We start from the raw sequence: 17,875 nt of genomic DNA, 5'->3' as shown, positions 1-17,875 counted from the left end.
CTGCTGAATCTATTAGTTCTGGTAGTTTTCTTGTGGAGTCTCTTGGGTTTTCTATGTATAGTATCATATCACCCTCAAATAGGGACAGTTATATTTCTTCATTACCAATTTGGATGCCCCTTATTTCTTTTTCTTGCCTTATTGCTGTAGCTAGGACTTCCAGCACAATGTTAAATAGGAGTGGTGATAAAGGGCATCCTTGTCTTGTTCCTGTTCTCAAGGGGAATTTTGTCACTCTCTCTCTGTTAAGAATGATATTGGCTATTGGTTTTGTATAGACACCCTTTGTTATGTTGAGTAATTTCCCTTCTATACCTGTTTTATTGAGAGTTTTTGTCAGGAATGGGTGTTAGACTTTGTCAAATGCCTTTTTGGCATCAATCGAGATTATCATATGATTATTTTCTTTAATTTTATTTATGTGATAGATTACATTGATTGATTTTCTAATGTTGAACCATCCTTGCATCCCTGCTATGAATCCTACTTGGTCGTGTTGTATTATTTTTTTGATATGATGCTGAATTCTATTGGCTAGAATGTTGTTGAGAATTTTTGCATCTATATTCATGAGAGATATTGGTCTGTAATTTTCTTTTTTTGTGGTATCCTTGCCTGGTTTTGGTATCAGGGTTATGCTGGCCTCAAAGAATAAACTTGGAAATATTCTTTGCTTTCCATGTTCTGAAATAGTTTGAGTAGTACTGGTGTAAGCTCTTCTCTGAATGTTCCGTAGAATTATCCAGCGTAGCCATCTGGGCCAGGGCTTTTTTTTTGTTGGGAATTTTTTATTATCTTTTCAATCTCTTTTCTTGTTATGGGACTGTTCAGATTTTCAACATCATTTTGTGTTTGTTTTCATAGGTAGTGGTATTTTAGAGATTTGTCCATTTCCTCTAGGTTTTCAAATTTGTTGAAGTATAGTTTTTCATGGTACTCTGTTATGATCCTTTTTATTTCAATTGGGTCTGTTGTAATGTCCTCCATTTCATTTCTTATTTAGGTTATTTGTGTCCTCTCCTGTTTTTCTATTGTCAGTTTGGCTGGTGGTTTGTCGATTTTGTTGATCCTTTCAAAGAACCAACTTTTGGTTTTGTTGATTCTTTCTGTTGTTTTTCTACTCTCTATTTCATTTATTTCTGCTCTGATCTTTATTATTTCCTTTCTTCTGGTGGCTTTGGGCATCTTTTGCTATTTTCTTTCTATTCGTTCGAGTTGTGTAGCTGAGGTTTTGATGTTGTCCATTTCTTCTTTTTTGATGTGTGCATCTATTGCTATAAATTGACCTCTGAGGACTGATTGCCTTTGCTGTGTCCCAAAGGTTTTGGTGTGAAGTGTTTTCATTCTCATTTGATTCTAAGAATTTGATTCCATCTCTGATTTCTTCTATTACCCAGTGGTTTGTAAGCAGGGTGTTATTCAGTTTCCATGTAATCGATTTTTTTCCTTGCTCTTCCTGTTATTAATTTCTACCTTGATGGCATTGTGGTCAGAGAAGATACTTTATATTATCTCAGTGTTTTGGATTTTGTCCAGGGTTGTTGGTGGCCTAAGATGTGGTCTATTCTGGAGAATGTTTTGTATGCGTTAGAAAAGAATGTGTACTTTGCAGCTGTTAGGTGGAATGTTCTATGTATGTCTATGAGGTCAAGTTGGCTGATTGTGCCCTTTAGATTTTCTGCATCTTTGTTGAGTTTCTTTCTAGGTGTTTTGTCTTTTACCAAGAGTGGTGTTGAAGTCTCCTACTATTATTGTGGAACTGTCAATTTCTTTTTTCAGTGTCTTTAGAGTTTTATGTATTTTAAAACCCTATCATGGGTGCATAGATATTTATTATGGTTATGTCTTCATGATGGATCATCCCTTTAATCATTATATAATGCCCTTCTTTGTCTTTTATGGTGGATTTTGTTTTAAAGTCTATATTGTCTATTTTGTCTATTCTTCCTTGGTTACTGTTTGATGTATTTTTTTCCATCCTTTGATTTTTAATAAATTTATGTTTTTTTTTCTAAGGTGTGTCTCTTGTAGATAGCATATTAATGGGTCCTGTTTTTTAATCCATTCTGTCACTCTCTGTTTCTTTATGGGTGCATTTAGGCCATTTATGTTCAGTGTAATTATTGATGGGTATGAGTTTATTGCTGTCAGTTTGGAGTGTTTTTTTTTTTGTGTGATGCTGACATTTTCTTTGTTCCTCTTACTCCTCTGTGCTGAATTCCTTTTGTTTGTGGGGTTTTTTTTTCATTTCTTTTGTTTTTGTAGATTTGTGTTTGTTGAGACTTTATGTTTTTCTTCTTTATTTTGATGAGTAGTTTTGTTAACTTTATTTGTGGTTACCTTTCAATTTACTTTTATCTTCCTAAGTTTGAACCAGTCTTTTTTACTTGGTATCACCTTGCCTTCCTCTCCATTTGAAAGTTCTGTATCTACACCATTTATTCACTCTTTTATTATTCTGACATTGTTGTCATTTACAGATTAACCTCTCCTGTTCCCTGTTGTAAATCTTTTAGTTTTTATTAATCCTTGAAAGTTCATTACCTAGGTTGGCATCTGGCTGATGCAGTCTTGCATCCTAGAGTCAGGCTGTCATCTGTTGTTGTTTATTCTCAAACTGAAGGACTCCCTTTAATAATTCTTTTAACTTTGGTTTGGTTTTTACATATTCCCTTAATTTCTGTTTATCTGGAAATGTTCTAATTTCACCATCGTATTTGAGCCAGAGTTTTGCAGGATATATTATTCTTTGTTGGCAGTTTTTTTTTTTTTTTTTTTCAAGGTTTTATATATGTCACCCTGTTGCCTTCTTGCCTGCATGGTTTCTGCCAAGTAATCAGAGCTTAGTGTTATTGTTACCCTCCTGTGTGTGAATTTTCGTTTTTCTTGAGCTGCTCTCAGGATTCTGTCGTTGTCTCTGGTTTTAGCAAGTGTGATTATGACATGCCTTGGTGATTTTCTTTTGAGGTCTATCCTATATGGGGTTTGTTGAGCTTCTTGAATGGTCAGCTTTTCATCTTTCATGGCATTAGGGAAGTTTTCTGTTAGCACATCTTCAATGATCCTCTCTGTGTTTTCCATTTGCTCTCCTTTTTTGGAACTCCAGTCACTTGCAGAGTTTTACTTTTGATTGTAGCCAACATCATTCTTAGGGTTTCTTCATTTTTCTTCATTCTTTTCTCTGATTTTTCCTCAAACAAAGTGGTTTCCAAGGATTTTTCTTCAATTTCGCTGATCGTATCTTCCATTGTTTCAAACCTGTTCCTCAGCCCTTCTATAACACTGTCCCTTTCTGAAATCTTGTTTATCTTTTGGATTTCTAATTGCTGTTTTTGTTTGATTTCTAGTTGTGAATTTACTTTAACATTTTTTTTTGCTGTTTTTTGCTTTGTTTCTCTCTCTTTTGTCTTCTTTCACTCACACACTTAGCTCCACACAATACATCTTCTCCTTTCATTCCTGCCTATTTGCACTGTGCACTGAGTGCCGTGCCCCCAAGTGGCACCAACTTGTTCCCTGGACACAGCCCAGCACCACCTCTAGCCCCACACTGTTAACCCCGGTTCATGCCACAAACTAACCAACTGCATCCCTCCACCCCTGCTGGAACTGCCCTGCTGCACCGTAGGTGAGTGACTGGCCCTGCCTAACTGGACAAGGTAGTAAATATCATGCCCACAGGCAAGCAAGCAATAAAACATGCCCAGCCCGCCTGCTCAGACATAACCAAATAAAACAAAAAAACAGCACAGAACATAAAATCTAAACTCAATAAGTGAAGGAAATAATTCCTGAATGTCCTAGAGACAGCAGACAATATCAAAACATTAAAAAAAAAACAGGACAGGATGAATCCAGTAAATGACCAAAATAAAACACCAGATGACCTTCTGGTCAAAGAAAAGACACTAGAACTACCTGATAGGGAATTCAGAACTCTAGTATACAGAGTTCTCTGAGAGATGAAGGAAAATACAGGCAAAAACAAGGGAAAAAATAGACAAAGTCATGGAAAATACAGAAAAAATCAGGGAAAACACAGACAAAGCAATAGAAAAATTCAGGAAAATAATATGCGAACCAAATGTCAAAGTAAATAAACAACTAGAAATCATACAAATAGAACAATTAGAAATTCAAAAGATAAATAACAAGATTTCGGAAATGGACAGTGCAGTAGAAGGTTTTAGGAGCTAATTTGGAATAATGGAAGATGGGATCAGCAAAATTGAAGACAAATCCCTAGATACCACTTGGTTTGAGGAAAAATCAGAGAAAACAAAAGAAAAAATGAAAAAACCCTGAGAATAATGTGGGATGCAATCAACAGCAAAAACTTGCATGTGATCAAAATTCCATAACAAGGGGAGAAAACGGAAAACATAGAGAGGATCATGAAGATGTGCTGACAGAAAACTTCCCTAATATGAATGATGAAAAGCCGACCATCCAAGAAGCTCAACAACCCCATGTAGGATAGGCACCAAAAGAAAATCGCCAAGACATATCATAATCACACTTGCTAAAACCAAAGAGAAAGAAAGAATCCTGAGAGCAGCTAGAGAAAAATGAAAATTCACATACAGAGGGGAAACAGTAAGACTAAGATCTGATTATTCAGCTGAAACCATGCAGGCAAGAGGGAAGTGGGAGGATATATAAAAAACCTTGAAAGAAAAAACTGCCAAAATAATAATACATCCTGCGAAACTCTCGCTCAAATATGGCAAAATTAGGACATTTCCAGGTAAACAGAAAGTAAGGGAATATGTAAAAACCAAACCAAACTTAAAAGAATTATTAAAGGGAGCCCTTTAGTTAGAGAACCAACAATATCAGACAACAACCTGAATCTAGGACACAAGACAGCATCAGCCAGATACCGTCTAGGTAATGAACTCCCAAGGATAAAATAAAATTGAATGATTTACAATAGGGAACCAGAGAGGTCAATCTGTAAATGACAACAACGTCAGAACAATAAAAGAGGGAATAAATGGTGTAGGTATAGAACTTTCAAATGGAGAGGAAGTCAAGACGATATCAAATAATAAAAGACTGGTTTAAACTTAGGAAGATAGGACTAAATTTCAAGGTAACCACAAAGAAAGTTAACAAACCTACTCATCAAAAGAAAAACAAGGTCTCAGTAAACACAAAATCTACAAAAATTAAAAACATGGAAACAAATCAACAAACAAAAGGAATTCAGCACAGGAGAGTAAGAGGAACAAAGAATATGTCAGCACCACAAAAAAAAAAACTACAGGATGACAGCAGTAAACTCACACCTCTCAATAATCACACTGAACATAAATGGCTTAAATGCACGCATAAAGAGACAACAGATGAAAAAGCAAGACCCGTCAATATGCTGTCTACAAGAGACACACCTTAGAAACAAAGACATAAATTTTATTGAAAATGAAAGGATGGAAAAAAATATTTCAAGCAAACAACAAGCAAAAAATAGCAGGAGTGACAGTACTAATCTCAGATAAAATAGACTTTAAAACAAAGTCCACCATAAAAGACAAGGACATTATATATTGATTAAAGGGAAAATCCACCATGAGACCATAACCATATTAAATATCTATGCACCCAATGACAGGGCTCCCAAATACATTTATTAAATGGGGGAAAGACAGTCTTTTTAACAAATAGTGCTGGCAAAAATGGATGTCCACCTGCAAAAAAATGAAACAGGATCCATAGCTCACACCATGCACAAAACTACTTCAAAATGGATCAAAAACCTAAATATAAAACCAAAAACTGTGAAGATCATAGAATAAAAAATAGGGACAACGCTAGAGGTCCTAATACGTGGCATAAACAGTATACAAACCATAACTAACAATACACAAACACCAGAAGATAAGCTAGATAACTGAGATCTTCTAAAGATCAAACACTTGTGCTCCTCGAAAGACTTCACCAAAAGAGTAAAAAGAGAACCTACAAACTGGGAAAAAAATTTTGGCTATGACAAATCTGACAAATGTCTAATTTCTAAAATCTGTAGGAAAATCCAACACCTCTACAATAAAAAGACAAATAATATAATTAAAAAATGGGCGAAGGATATGAACAGACACTTCACCAAAGAAGACATTCAGGTGGCTAACAGACGCATGAGGAAATGCTTGTGATCACCAGCCATTAAAGAAATGCAAATCAAAACTACATGAGATGAAGTGAGGCCAAACTGGCAGAATAGTCAGATGCTGCCTGTGGTCCCTCTTACAACAAAGACCCGAAAAAACAAGTGAATCGATTATATATGACAGTCTAGGAGTCCTGATCATTAAAGATAAAGTTAAGGAGTCGGTCTGAGCGGCAGGGAGGAGAGACAGTTCAGGAGCAGCGAAGAAGGGCCAGTCGTTAGGTAGCTGGTACCCTGCGGGCTGGGTCGGCCGCATATGTGGGGAGAGGTGAGCAGTAGCACTTGAGATGCATTCTACTACATCGGGAGAGACCAGGCAGTGGAGATTCTGCACAAGCCCCCAGAGCTGGGGGCAAGCAGCACTGGACCTGCAAGTTAAGTGCAAGTATCTAAGCTACCACGCAGGGTCAAAATAACCCTCCCCCTCTGAGACTTTCACAGCAGTGAAGTGTCTCTTTCCCTTCACCCACTCCCCACCCCCCTCTGCTCTGACACCAGTCCAGCAGTATTCAACAACTGTCACGCCCCCTAAGCTGGAACTAAGGGCTATCCATGCCCAATCCAGTCTTGTGGCTTTAAAAAATCATCACGCTCCCTAAGCCAGGAACTGAGGGCAGGCACTGCCCCTTTACCTATGCACTGGCATAAAGGTTCCACAGACTTCTAGCACCCTTCACCCCTGTCTAGACCTCTGTGGGCTGATTCAACACCACAAGCCCTCATTAACACCAAACCCCCTAAGCCAGAAACTCAGGACTATCTATGCCCAAACCAATCTTGCGGCTTCAAAAAATCACCACGCCCCCTAAGCTGGGAACTCAGGGAAGGCACTGCCCCTTTGCCTAGGCAGTGGCATAAGGGTTCCATGGACTTGTAGCGCCCTTCACCCCTGCCTAGACCTATGTGGGCTGATTCAACAGTATAGGCCCTCATTAGCATAGAGCAACAAGGCATATACATGAAGCTATTTTCAACTGCAGCAGCCAAGGAGGACTTGCTGATTCGTGACATTTGATACCACCCTGCCCATTAAGCAGAGTCCTCACCCACCTACATCAGAGGCCTGAGGGCTGGCAGTATCCCCCATTCCATCTAGCCACCCATGACAGGGGTCCGAGAATAAGTGGTGCCTCCCAGTCCTTACAGCCAACAGCATTGGGTGTCCAAACTCAGGCTGCAAAACCCACCCATGTGCTCAAGGGGACAGGGACACACCTTCCATCGAGGCACTCGGGCAACCGTCAGCCCTCTTCCTTGCTCAGCACTTAACCCCCTACTGCAGCCAGATACCTGTGCCTGCTCCAAACACCCCTACACAGCCCTGACTATCTAGGACTGTAGGTGAGACTCTGCACCACACACTCAATGACTGACGAACTGGACATCTGAGCTGAATTCACACAAGAAAAGTGAACAGACTCCTGGGCTCACACACCTAGTAGCTGCTCTAACCACCTGGTGACAGGAGGAGAGCTTCAAAGACACCAATAATCAAAGTAGCTCACAGAGGCAGCCTACTTGGGCATATCAAAATAAAACGAAAAGCTAGGATACGGTAAACAAACATACAATAAATAAATATAATAACTTATTGACGGCTTGGAGACAACAGTAAATATCAAATCACATAAAGAAGCAGGTCAAGATGGCTCCAGCAAGCAATCAAAGCAAAGAACCAGGAAACTTTTTGGAGGAAGAGAAGGTCTTGGAGTTACTGGAGTTAGAATTCAAAAGATTAATATACAGAGCTCTTCCAGAGAGCAGGAGGGAGATCAAGCAAAACTCAGATCAAGCCAAGGAACACACAGACAGAGCAATAGAGAAATACAGGAAGACAATACAAGAAGAGAATGACAAATTTAACAGGCTGCTAGGAACCATAGAGAGACAGCAACTAGAAATCCAAAAGATTAACGGTAAAATTTCAGAATTAGACAACTCAACAGAAGGTCGTAGGAGCAAAATTGACGCAATGGAAGTCAGAATTAGTGAGATTGAAGATAAATCCCTTGGCACCGATTTATATGAGAAAAAAATCAGATAAAATAATTTTAAAAAATGAAGAAACTCTGTGAATTATGTGGGACACTATCAAGAGGAAAAACCTACAATAATTGGAGTACCAGAACAGGAATGGATAACAGAAAATAGAGAATTGTTGAAGATATGCTGGCAGAAAACTTCCCTGATATCATGAAAGACGAGAAGATATCTATTCAGGAAGTTCAACGAACCCCCCACTGAGTAGATCCCAAAAGAAAATTATCAAGACATATTATAATCAAACTTGCCAAAACCAAAGATAAAGAGAGAATCTTGAGAGCGGCTGGAGATAAGCGAAAAGTCATCTACAAAGGAGAGTCAGTAAGACTAAGCTCTGACTACTCAGCAGAGACCATACAAGCAAGAAGGCAATGGGATGACATATATAAAGTGTTGAAGGAAAAAAATTGCCAGCCAAGAATTATATGTATGTCTCTCAAATATGATGGCAAAAATAGGGCATTCCCAGATAAACAGAAGTTAAGGAAATTTATAAAATCCAAACCAAAATTACAAGAAATATTAAAGAGAATCCTTCAGCTAGAGAACCAACAATATCAGACAACAACCCAAGACAAAAAAACGGGACAAAACAACCAGATATCAACCCAGATGGGGAAGTTGAAAAAATAAGTCAAAGGTAAAAGACTGAAAATAGTGAAACAGAGACCTCAATAAGTAAATGATAACAACATGAAAACAAAAAAGGACTAAATAGTGTAGTCATAAGACTTCCATATGGAGAGGAAGTTAAGGCACTATCAGGAAATAAAAGATTGGTTTAAACTTAGAAAAATAGAGGTAAATTTTAAGGTAACCACAAAGGAAACTAACAAACCTACCCTCCAAAATAAAAGAGAAGAAAAACATAAAAGACTCAGCAAACGTAAAATCAACAGTAATGAAAAAGATGAAAAGAAAATACATAAAGAAAAACAACTTTGCACAGAAAATTAAGTGGAAACAAAGAAACTGTCAACACCACAAAAAAAAATCAAAATTATAGCAGTAAACTCATACCTATCAATAATTACACTGAATGTAAATGGACCAAGTGCACCAATAAAGAGACAGAAAGTGGCAGAATGGATAAAACAGATGATTCGTCTATATGCTGCCTACTAGAGAAACACTGTAGACTCAAATACACAAATTCAAAGAATGGAAAAAATATGTCAAGCAAACAACAACCAAAAAAGAGCAGGAGTGACAATATGCATCTCTGACAAAGTAGACTTTAAAGCAAAATCCACAACAAAGGATAAGAAAGAACACTATATAATGATTAAAGTGTCAATACACTGGAGGACATAACCATAATAAATATTTATGCACCCAATGACAGCACTCCAAAATACAAAAAAAAAAACAAAAACCTCAAACATCATTGAAAAGAAAAATAGATAGCTCCAAAATAATAGTAGGAGACATCAACACACCACTTTCGGGGAAGGACAGAACATCTAGAAAGAAACTCAATAAAAACACGAAAAATCTAAACGCCACAAGTGATGAACTTGAATTCATAGGCATATACAGAACACTCCACCCAACAGCAACCAGTATACATTCTTTTCCAATGCACATGGAACATTCTTCAGAATAGACCACATATTAGGACACAAATCAAGCCTTAACAGAATCCAGAACATCAAAATATTACAAAGCCTCTTTTCTGACCATAAAGCCATAAAAGTAGAAATCAATAATGGAAACAGCAAGAAAAAAAATCAAATACTTGAAAACTGAACAACACTTTGCTCAAAAACTACTGCGTTATAGAAGAAATCAAGGCCAGAATAAAGAAATTCACAGAATCAAATGAGAATGAAAACACATTCTACCAGAACCTTTGGGACACAGCAATGCTCAGAGGTCAATTTGTAGCAATAAAAGCACACATCTAAAAAGAAGAAAGGGCCAAAATCAAAACATTAACGCTGTAACTCTAACAAATAGAAAGAGAGCAGGAAAAGAAGCCCTTGGGCACCAGATGAGGGGAAATTATAATAAAGATTAGAGCAGAAATAAGTGAAATACAGAATAGAAAAACAGTTGAAAGAATCAGTAAGACCAAAAGCTGGTTCTTTGAAAAGATCAACAAAATTGATAACCATTGGCCAAACTGACAAAAGAAAAACAGGAGAGGAAGGAAATAACCCAAATAAGAAATGAGATGGGTAATATCACAACAGATCCAATGAAATAAAAAGGATCATAACAGATACTATGAAAAATTGTACTCCGACAAATTTGAAAACCGAGAGGAAATGGACAAATTTCAGAAACACACTACCTACCTACCGAACACAAACCGAAGTAGAAAAACTAAATAAATCCATAACAAAAGATGAGTTTGAAGAGGTAATAAAAAAAGAAACTCCCAACAAAAATAAAACCCTGGCCTGGATGGCTTCACTGGAGAATTCTGCCACACTTTCAAAGAAGAGTTAACACCAGTACTACTAAAGATATTTCAGAGCATAGAAAAGGAAGGAATACTCCCGAACTCATTCTATGAAGCCAGCATAACCCTGATGCCAAAACCAGGTAAAGACACCACAAAAAAATAAAATTACAGACCAATATACCTCATGAACATAGACGTGAAAATCCTTAACAAAATTCTAGCCAGTAGAATTCAACAACATATCAAAAAGATAATTCATCATGATCAAGTGGGATTCATACCAGATATGCAGGGATGGCTCAACATTAGAAAAACAATCAATGTAATCCATCCCATAAATAAAACAGAATATAAGAAACACGTGATCATATCAATTGATGCAGAAAAGGCATTTGACAAAGTCCAACACCCATTCATGATAAAAATCCTTAGCAAAATAGGAACAGAAGGGAAATTCCTCAACATAATAAAGGGCTTTTGTACAAAGCCAACAGCCAACATCATTCTAGACAAAGAGAGTCGGAAAGCATTCCTCTTGAGAACAGAAACCAGACAATGATACTATTTATCACCACGATTATTCAGCATTGTGCTGGAGGTCCTAGCCAGAGTAATAAGGCAATAAAAAGAAATAAAGGGCATCCAAGTTGGTAAGGAAGAAGTAAAAGTATCTCTATTCGCAGATAATATGATCTTATACACGGAAAACCCCCAAAGAATCCACAAGAAAAATACTGGAACTAATAGAAGGTTTCAGCAAAGTATCAGGATACAAGATAAACATACAAAAATCAGTTGGATTCCTCTACACCAACAAAGAGAACTTCAAAAAGGAAATCACAAAATCTATACCATTTAAATAGCCCCCAAGAAGATAAAGTACTTAGGAATAAAGCTACCCAGAGCCATAAAAGACCTATACAAAGAAAACTACAAGACATTACTACAAGAAACCAAAAGAGACCCACATAAGTAGAAAGACATACCATGCTCATGAACGGGAAGACTCAACACTGCAAATGTTAATTCTACCCAAGCAATCTACAGATACAGTGCAATTCCGATCCAGATTCCAACGACATTTTTTAATGAGATGGAGAAACCAATCACCAACTTCATATGGAAAAGGAAGAGGCCCCAGATAGGTAAAGCGTTACTGAAGAAGGAGAGCAAAGTGGGAGGCCTCACACTACCTGATTTTAGAACCTATTATACCGCCACAGTGGTCGAAACAGCCTGGTACTGGTACAACAACAGATACAGAGACCAATGGAACAGAATTGAGCATCCAGACATAAATTCTGATATTTGACAAAGTCCCAAAGTCTGTTAAATGGGGAAAAGACAATCTCTTTAACAAATGGTGCTGGCATAACTGGATATCCATCTGCAAAAAAATGAAACTAGACCCATACCTCACACCATGTACAAAAACTAACTCAAAATGGATCAAAGACCTAAATATAAGAAAAATTAGGGACAATGCTAGGGGCCCTAATACGTGGCATAAATAATATACAAACCATGACTAACAATGCACAAACACCAGACGGAAACTAGATAATTGGTAACTCCTAAAAATCAAACACCTATGCTTATCAAAAGACGTCACCAAAAGAGTAAAAAGAGAACCTACAGATTCAGAAAAAAATTTTGGCTACAACATATCCAATAAAGGTCTGATCTCTAAAATCTACAAGATACTGCAACACCTCAACAACAAAAAGATAAATAACCCAGTTAAAAAATGGGCAAAGGATATCACCAAAGAAGACATTCAGGTGGCTAACAGACACATAAGGAAATGCTCAGAATCATTAACCATTAGAGTAATGCAAATCAAAACTACAATGAGGTACCATCTCACCTCAACAAGGCTGGCACTAATCCAAAAGACACAGAATAATGAATGTTGGAGAGGTTGTGGAGAGACTGGAACACTTAATGCACTGCTGGTGGGAATGTAAGATGGTACAACCACTTTGGAAAACAATTTGGTGCTTCTTTAAAAAGCTAGAAATGGAAGTACCATATGATCCAGCAGTCCCACTCCTTGGAATATATCCTAGAGAAATAAGAGCTGTCACACCAATAGATATATATGCACACACATGTTCATTGTAGCACTGTTCACAATAGCAAAAAGATGGAAACAACCTAGGTGCCCATCAGCAGATGAATGGATAAACAAATATGGTATATTCACACAATGGAATACTACACAATGATAAAGAACACTGATGAATCCACGAAACATCTCACACCATGGATGAATCTGAAGGGCATTCTGCTGAGTGAAATTAGTCAGGCACTGAAGGACAAATATTGAATGAGACTGCTATTATAAGAAATTAAGAAAAGGTTTAAACACAGAAGAAAACATTCTTTGATGGTTACAAGGGTGGGGAGGGAGGGGGAAGGAAGTTCACTAACTAGATAGTAGACAAGGATCATCTTCAGTTAAGAGAAGGACAATACACAATACAGGGGAGGTCAGCGCAACTGGACCAAAGCAAAAGCTAAGAAGTTTCCTGAACACATCCAAACACTTTGAGGGACAGATTAGCTGGGGCTGGGGACCATAGTTTTGGGGGATATCTAGGTCAATTGGCATAACAAAGTTTATTAAGAAAATATTCTGCATTCCACTTTGGTGAGTTGCCTCTGGGGCCTTAAAATCTTGCGAGCGGCCATCTAAGACGCATCAATTGTTCCCAACCCAGTCGGAGCAAAGGAGAATGAAGAACATCAAAGACACAAGGAAAATATTAGCCCAAGAGACAAAAGGTCCACATAAACCTGAGACTCCACCAGCCTGAGAACAGAAGAATTATTGTTGTCCGGCTACCACGAATGACCACCCTGATGGGGAATACAACAGAGAGTCCCTGACAGAGGGGGAGAAAAGTGCATAGCAGAATGCAAAATCACTTAAAAAGACCAGACGTAATGGTCTGACAGAGACTGGAGGAACCTCCGGAACTATGACCCCTGGATGCTCTATTAACCCAGAACTAAAACTGCCCAAAGCCCACTCTTCAGACAAAGATAAGACAGTACTATAAAACAAAAAATAATACTTGTGAGGCATGTGCTTCTTAGTTCAATCAGATACATGAAACCAAATGGGCAGCTCCCATCCGGAGGCAGGATGAGAAGGCAGGAAGGGACAGGAGTTGGCTGAATGGATACAAGAAACCTGAGGTGGAAAGGGGGAGTGTGCTGTCACATTGTGGGGATTGCAGCTAATGTCACATAACAATATGTATATAAATTTTTGTATGAGAAATTAACTTTGAGCTGTAAACTTTCTCCTAAAGCACAATAAAAAAAAATGAAAACTACATAAGATACCATCTCACCCTGACATTACTGGCACGAATCAAAAAACAGAAAATAACAAATGTTGAGAGGCTGTGGGGAGCTTGGAACACTTATACACTGCTGGTGGGAATGCAAAATGGTACAGCCATTTTGGAAAACGATATGGTGCTTCCTTAAAAAGCTAGAAATTGAAATACCATACGATCCAGCAAATCCTACTCCTAGGAATATATCCTAGAGAAGTAAGAGCTGTCACACAAATAGACATATGCACACTCGTGTTCATTGCAGCACTAATCACAACAGCAAAAAGATGGAAACAACCTAGGTGCCCATCAACAGATGAATGGATAAGCAAACTATGGTACATACACACAATGGAATACTATGCAATGATAAAGTACAATGATGAATCTGCGAAACAGCTCATAACATGTATGAATCTGGAGGACATTACGCTGAGTGAAGTAAATCAATCACAAAAGGACAAATATTGTATGAGACCACTATTATAAAAACTCATGAAATGATTTACACATAAAAAGAAACAATCTTCAATGGTTGCGAGAGAGGGGAGGGGTGGGGAAGGAAAAACACTAACTAGACGATAGATAAGCAGTAATTTTGGTGAAAGGTAAGACAGTACACAATACTGGGGAAGTCAGCATAACTTGACCAAGGCAATGTCTTGGAAGCTTCATAGACACATCCAAAGTCCCTGAGTGACCGAATTAATGGGCTGAGGGTTGGGGACCACAGTCTCGGGGGACATCTAGCTCAGTTGGCATAACGTAATTTATAAAGAAGACATTCTGCATCCTACTTTGGTGAGTAGCATCTGAGGTCTTAAAAGCTTGTGAGCGACCATTTAAGATCCTTCACTGGTCCCACCCTGTATGAAGCAAGGGAGAATGAAGAAAACCAAAGACACAAGGGAAAGATTAGTCCAAAGGACTAATGGACCACAACTACCACAGCCTGCATGAGACTGAGTCCTGCTCAGCTAGATGGTGCCTGGCTACCACCGCCGACTGCTCTGACAGGGATCACAATAGGGAGTCCTGGACAGAGATGGAGAAAAATGTAGAACAAAATTCTAACTCACAAAAAATGACCAGACTTACTGGTCTGACAGAGACTAGAGAAACCTGAGAGTATGGCCCCCGGACACCCTTTTAACTCAGTACTGAGGTCACTCCTGAGGTTCACCCTTCAGCCAAAGATTAGACAGGCCCATAAAATAAATCGAGGCTAAATGGGCACACCAGTCCCAGAGCAAGGACAAGAGGGCAGGAGGGAACAGGAAAACTTGTGATAGGGAACCCAAGTTTCAAGAAGGGGAGAGTGTCAACATGGCGTGGGGTTGGCAACCAATGTCACAAAATAATATGTGTATTAATTGTTTAATGAGAAACTAATCTGCTCTGTAAACCTTCATCTAAAGTACAATTTAAAAAAAAGAAGTCATAGAATAGACAGTATTGATACCCTTTTTACAGAGTTCAAGAGTGAAAATAAACCTACCAGTGAGTAAAATTATGTAGAAAAGCAAGGCAATAAATGTAAAAAATAGACAACAAACAATAAAAGAGGATAATGACTACCTAGAAATCGAGAAGATGGGATTGAGAAGGAAGACACTAGATGGGGTTTGATGGAGACGCAACTGTATCAGTACTCCCTAAAGTATTTATTTTTGAACCAGTTTAATCTTTCATAATAAACATCTAATATCCATATTTGGAAAAATAGTTTTACAATTTAAAAATGTATTAAAACACAGTAGTAAAAAATTAAAGAAGAAAATATAGTGACCCTATAGGACTGAATAGAACTGCCCCATAGGGTTTCCAAGGAGCATCTGGTGGATTCGAACTGCCAGCCTTTTGGTTAGCAGCCAAGCTCTTAACCACTGCACCACCAGGGCTCCAAAGAAAAAATGGTAGTATGAAATTTAGCTTAGGTGGTTATGGATAAGAAAATAATTTGTAAATATGTATACTGGGCCTCCCTCTGCCTGTTGTATGGACTGAGGATCCTTGTTTTATTTGTTTCTGAAGTGCTGACCTGGGCAGCATGGAACAGGCAGGAAGAGAGCAAAGGCAGGGTCTTGTGGCTGCTACACACCATACAAGTGCTCTGTGGTCGTCTCAGTCAGAGTCACAAATCAGATGAACAAACAGGGTTAGCATTAACCCCCTCTCTACTACTTTTTCTATGATTGAACACAAATCTTAATCATGAGTGTTTCAAATTGTTTTTGAAATGGTGCTTCTGGAACTCTTTTTTTTAGAATTACTTATAAAAAAAATGCAAAATATTAATACCACAAAGGTGCTATCTCTTATATATATATATAAAAACCCACCACGGCTGTTGAGTCAATTCTGACTCATAGTGACCCTGTAGGACAGAGTAGAACTGCTCTATTAGGGTTTCCAAGGCTATAAATCTTTATTTATTTATGTTGACTGATGAGAACAGAAGTTTATTTTTTTTATTGTGCTTTAGATGAAGGTTTACAGAGCAAATTAGTTTTTCATTAAACAATTAATACACATATTGCTTTGTGACATTGGTTGCCAACCCCTCAACATGTCAACACTCTCCCCTTCTCGACCTTGGGTTCCCCATTACCAGCTTTCCTGACCCCTCCTGCCTTCTCATCCCTGCCCCTAGGCTGGTGTGCCTGTTAAGTCTTATTTTGTTTTATGGGCCTATCTAATCTTTGGCTGAAGGGTGAACCTCAGAAGTGACTTTAGTACTGAGTTAAAAGGGTGTCCGGGGGCCATGCTCTCGTCTGTCAGACCAGCAAGTCTAGTCTTTTTTTGTGAGTTAGAATTTTGTTTTACATTTTTGAAATTTACTGTTGTACAGTTCTGGAGGCTAGAAGTCCATATCAACGTGCCTTATCAACATGTCAGGCCAGGCACATTGTCTCTAGACAGGAAGTCTCTCGAGGAGGGTCTTGTCTCTCCCAGCTTCTGGTAGCCCCAGGCATTCCTTGGCTTGAGCAAGCATCTTCACATGGCCACCCGTCCGCAGTCTGTCTCTGTGTCTCTTCTCCTCCTTATAAGGACACCTCTCAGACTGGATTACTCCATTGTGACCTCAGGTTAACTGATAACATCTTCAAAGATCCTATTTCCAAACAAGGTCACATTCACAGGTACAGGGATTAGGACTTCAGCATATCTTTCTGGGGACACAATTGAATCCGTAACAGGTTTTCCTTTCTTGTTTGAAGGGAACAGAGAACTCAAGCAGGGCTGAAGATAGCCTCAGAATAAGCCAGGTGCAGCCCAGCACAGCCTTGCGCTACTCAGTCTCCCTCCCCAAGGGGGCCCCGTTGGGGTGGGCCGTCCTTTATCCTGGGACAAGGCTGCAAATCTTTATGGAAGCTGACTGCTACATCCTTCTCTCTCGGAGCAAAAATGGTGGATCCGAACTGCAAACCTTTTGGTTAGCAGCCGAGCTCTTAACCATTACATATATATTATATTTATATACATATATATGTGTGGGGCGGGGGGGTTATATATCTCTGTGTTTCAGTCAAAATATGAAAAACTTTCAAGAATTATATTGCTTTGTTTTTGCAGGTCTCAAAACTGACCTGGATTGAGAAAAAAATGGCTGCTACTTTGTTTGGAAAAATACCTTCCTCATCTGTAGGAGAAGCTTTGCACAGTTTCCTTAAGGTATATGTTATGAATCCATTATTTTAGTGTTAAACAGGCTACCATCTGCACCAGCCCCTTCTACCCCTGTTGCCAAGAAATCTTTCTCTTCTCCACACATAGATCTCTGACTGAAGCCCCAGTTTGTATTCTAGTTTTGGGGTGTTCTGTTTTAAGCCTCTTATAATGTAAGTTACATTTTATTTTATTTATTTATTTATTTTTAATTGCATAGTTTTTTTTTTTTAA

General features: G+C 38.4%; 1 protein-coding gene across 1 annotated transcript in view; it reads left to right on the top strand.

Moving 5' to 3' along the window:
• The window catches only part of RMDN2 (regulator of microtubule dynamics 2), a 120,214-nt gene that overhangs the window by 84,597 nt on the left and 17,742 nt on the right, over positions 1-17,875 (top strand). The window contains exon 7 of the mRNA XM_023735866.1: positions 17,549-17,647. Within this exon, the coding sequence (XP_023591634.1) occupies positions 17,549-17,647 (99 nt within the window). The remainder of the gene's footprint in view (positions 1-17,548; positions 17,648-17,875) is intronic.

The sequence above is a fragment of the Trichechus manatus genome, unplaced genomic scaffold (genome assembly GCF_000243295.1).
Source record: "Trichechus manatus latirostris isolate Lorelei unplaced genomic scaffold, TriManLat1.0 scaffold00005, whole genome shotgun sequence".
In the NCBI taxonomy this organism is placed as follows: Eukaryota; Metazoa; Chordata; class Mammalia; order Sirenia; family Trichechidae; genus Trichechus; species Trichechus manatus.
This window is presented reverse-complemented; position numbering and strand designations above follow the sequence as displayed.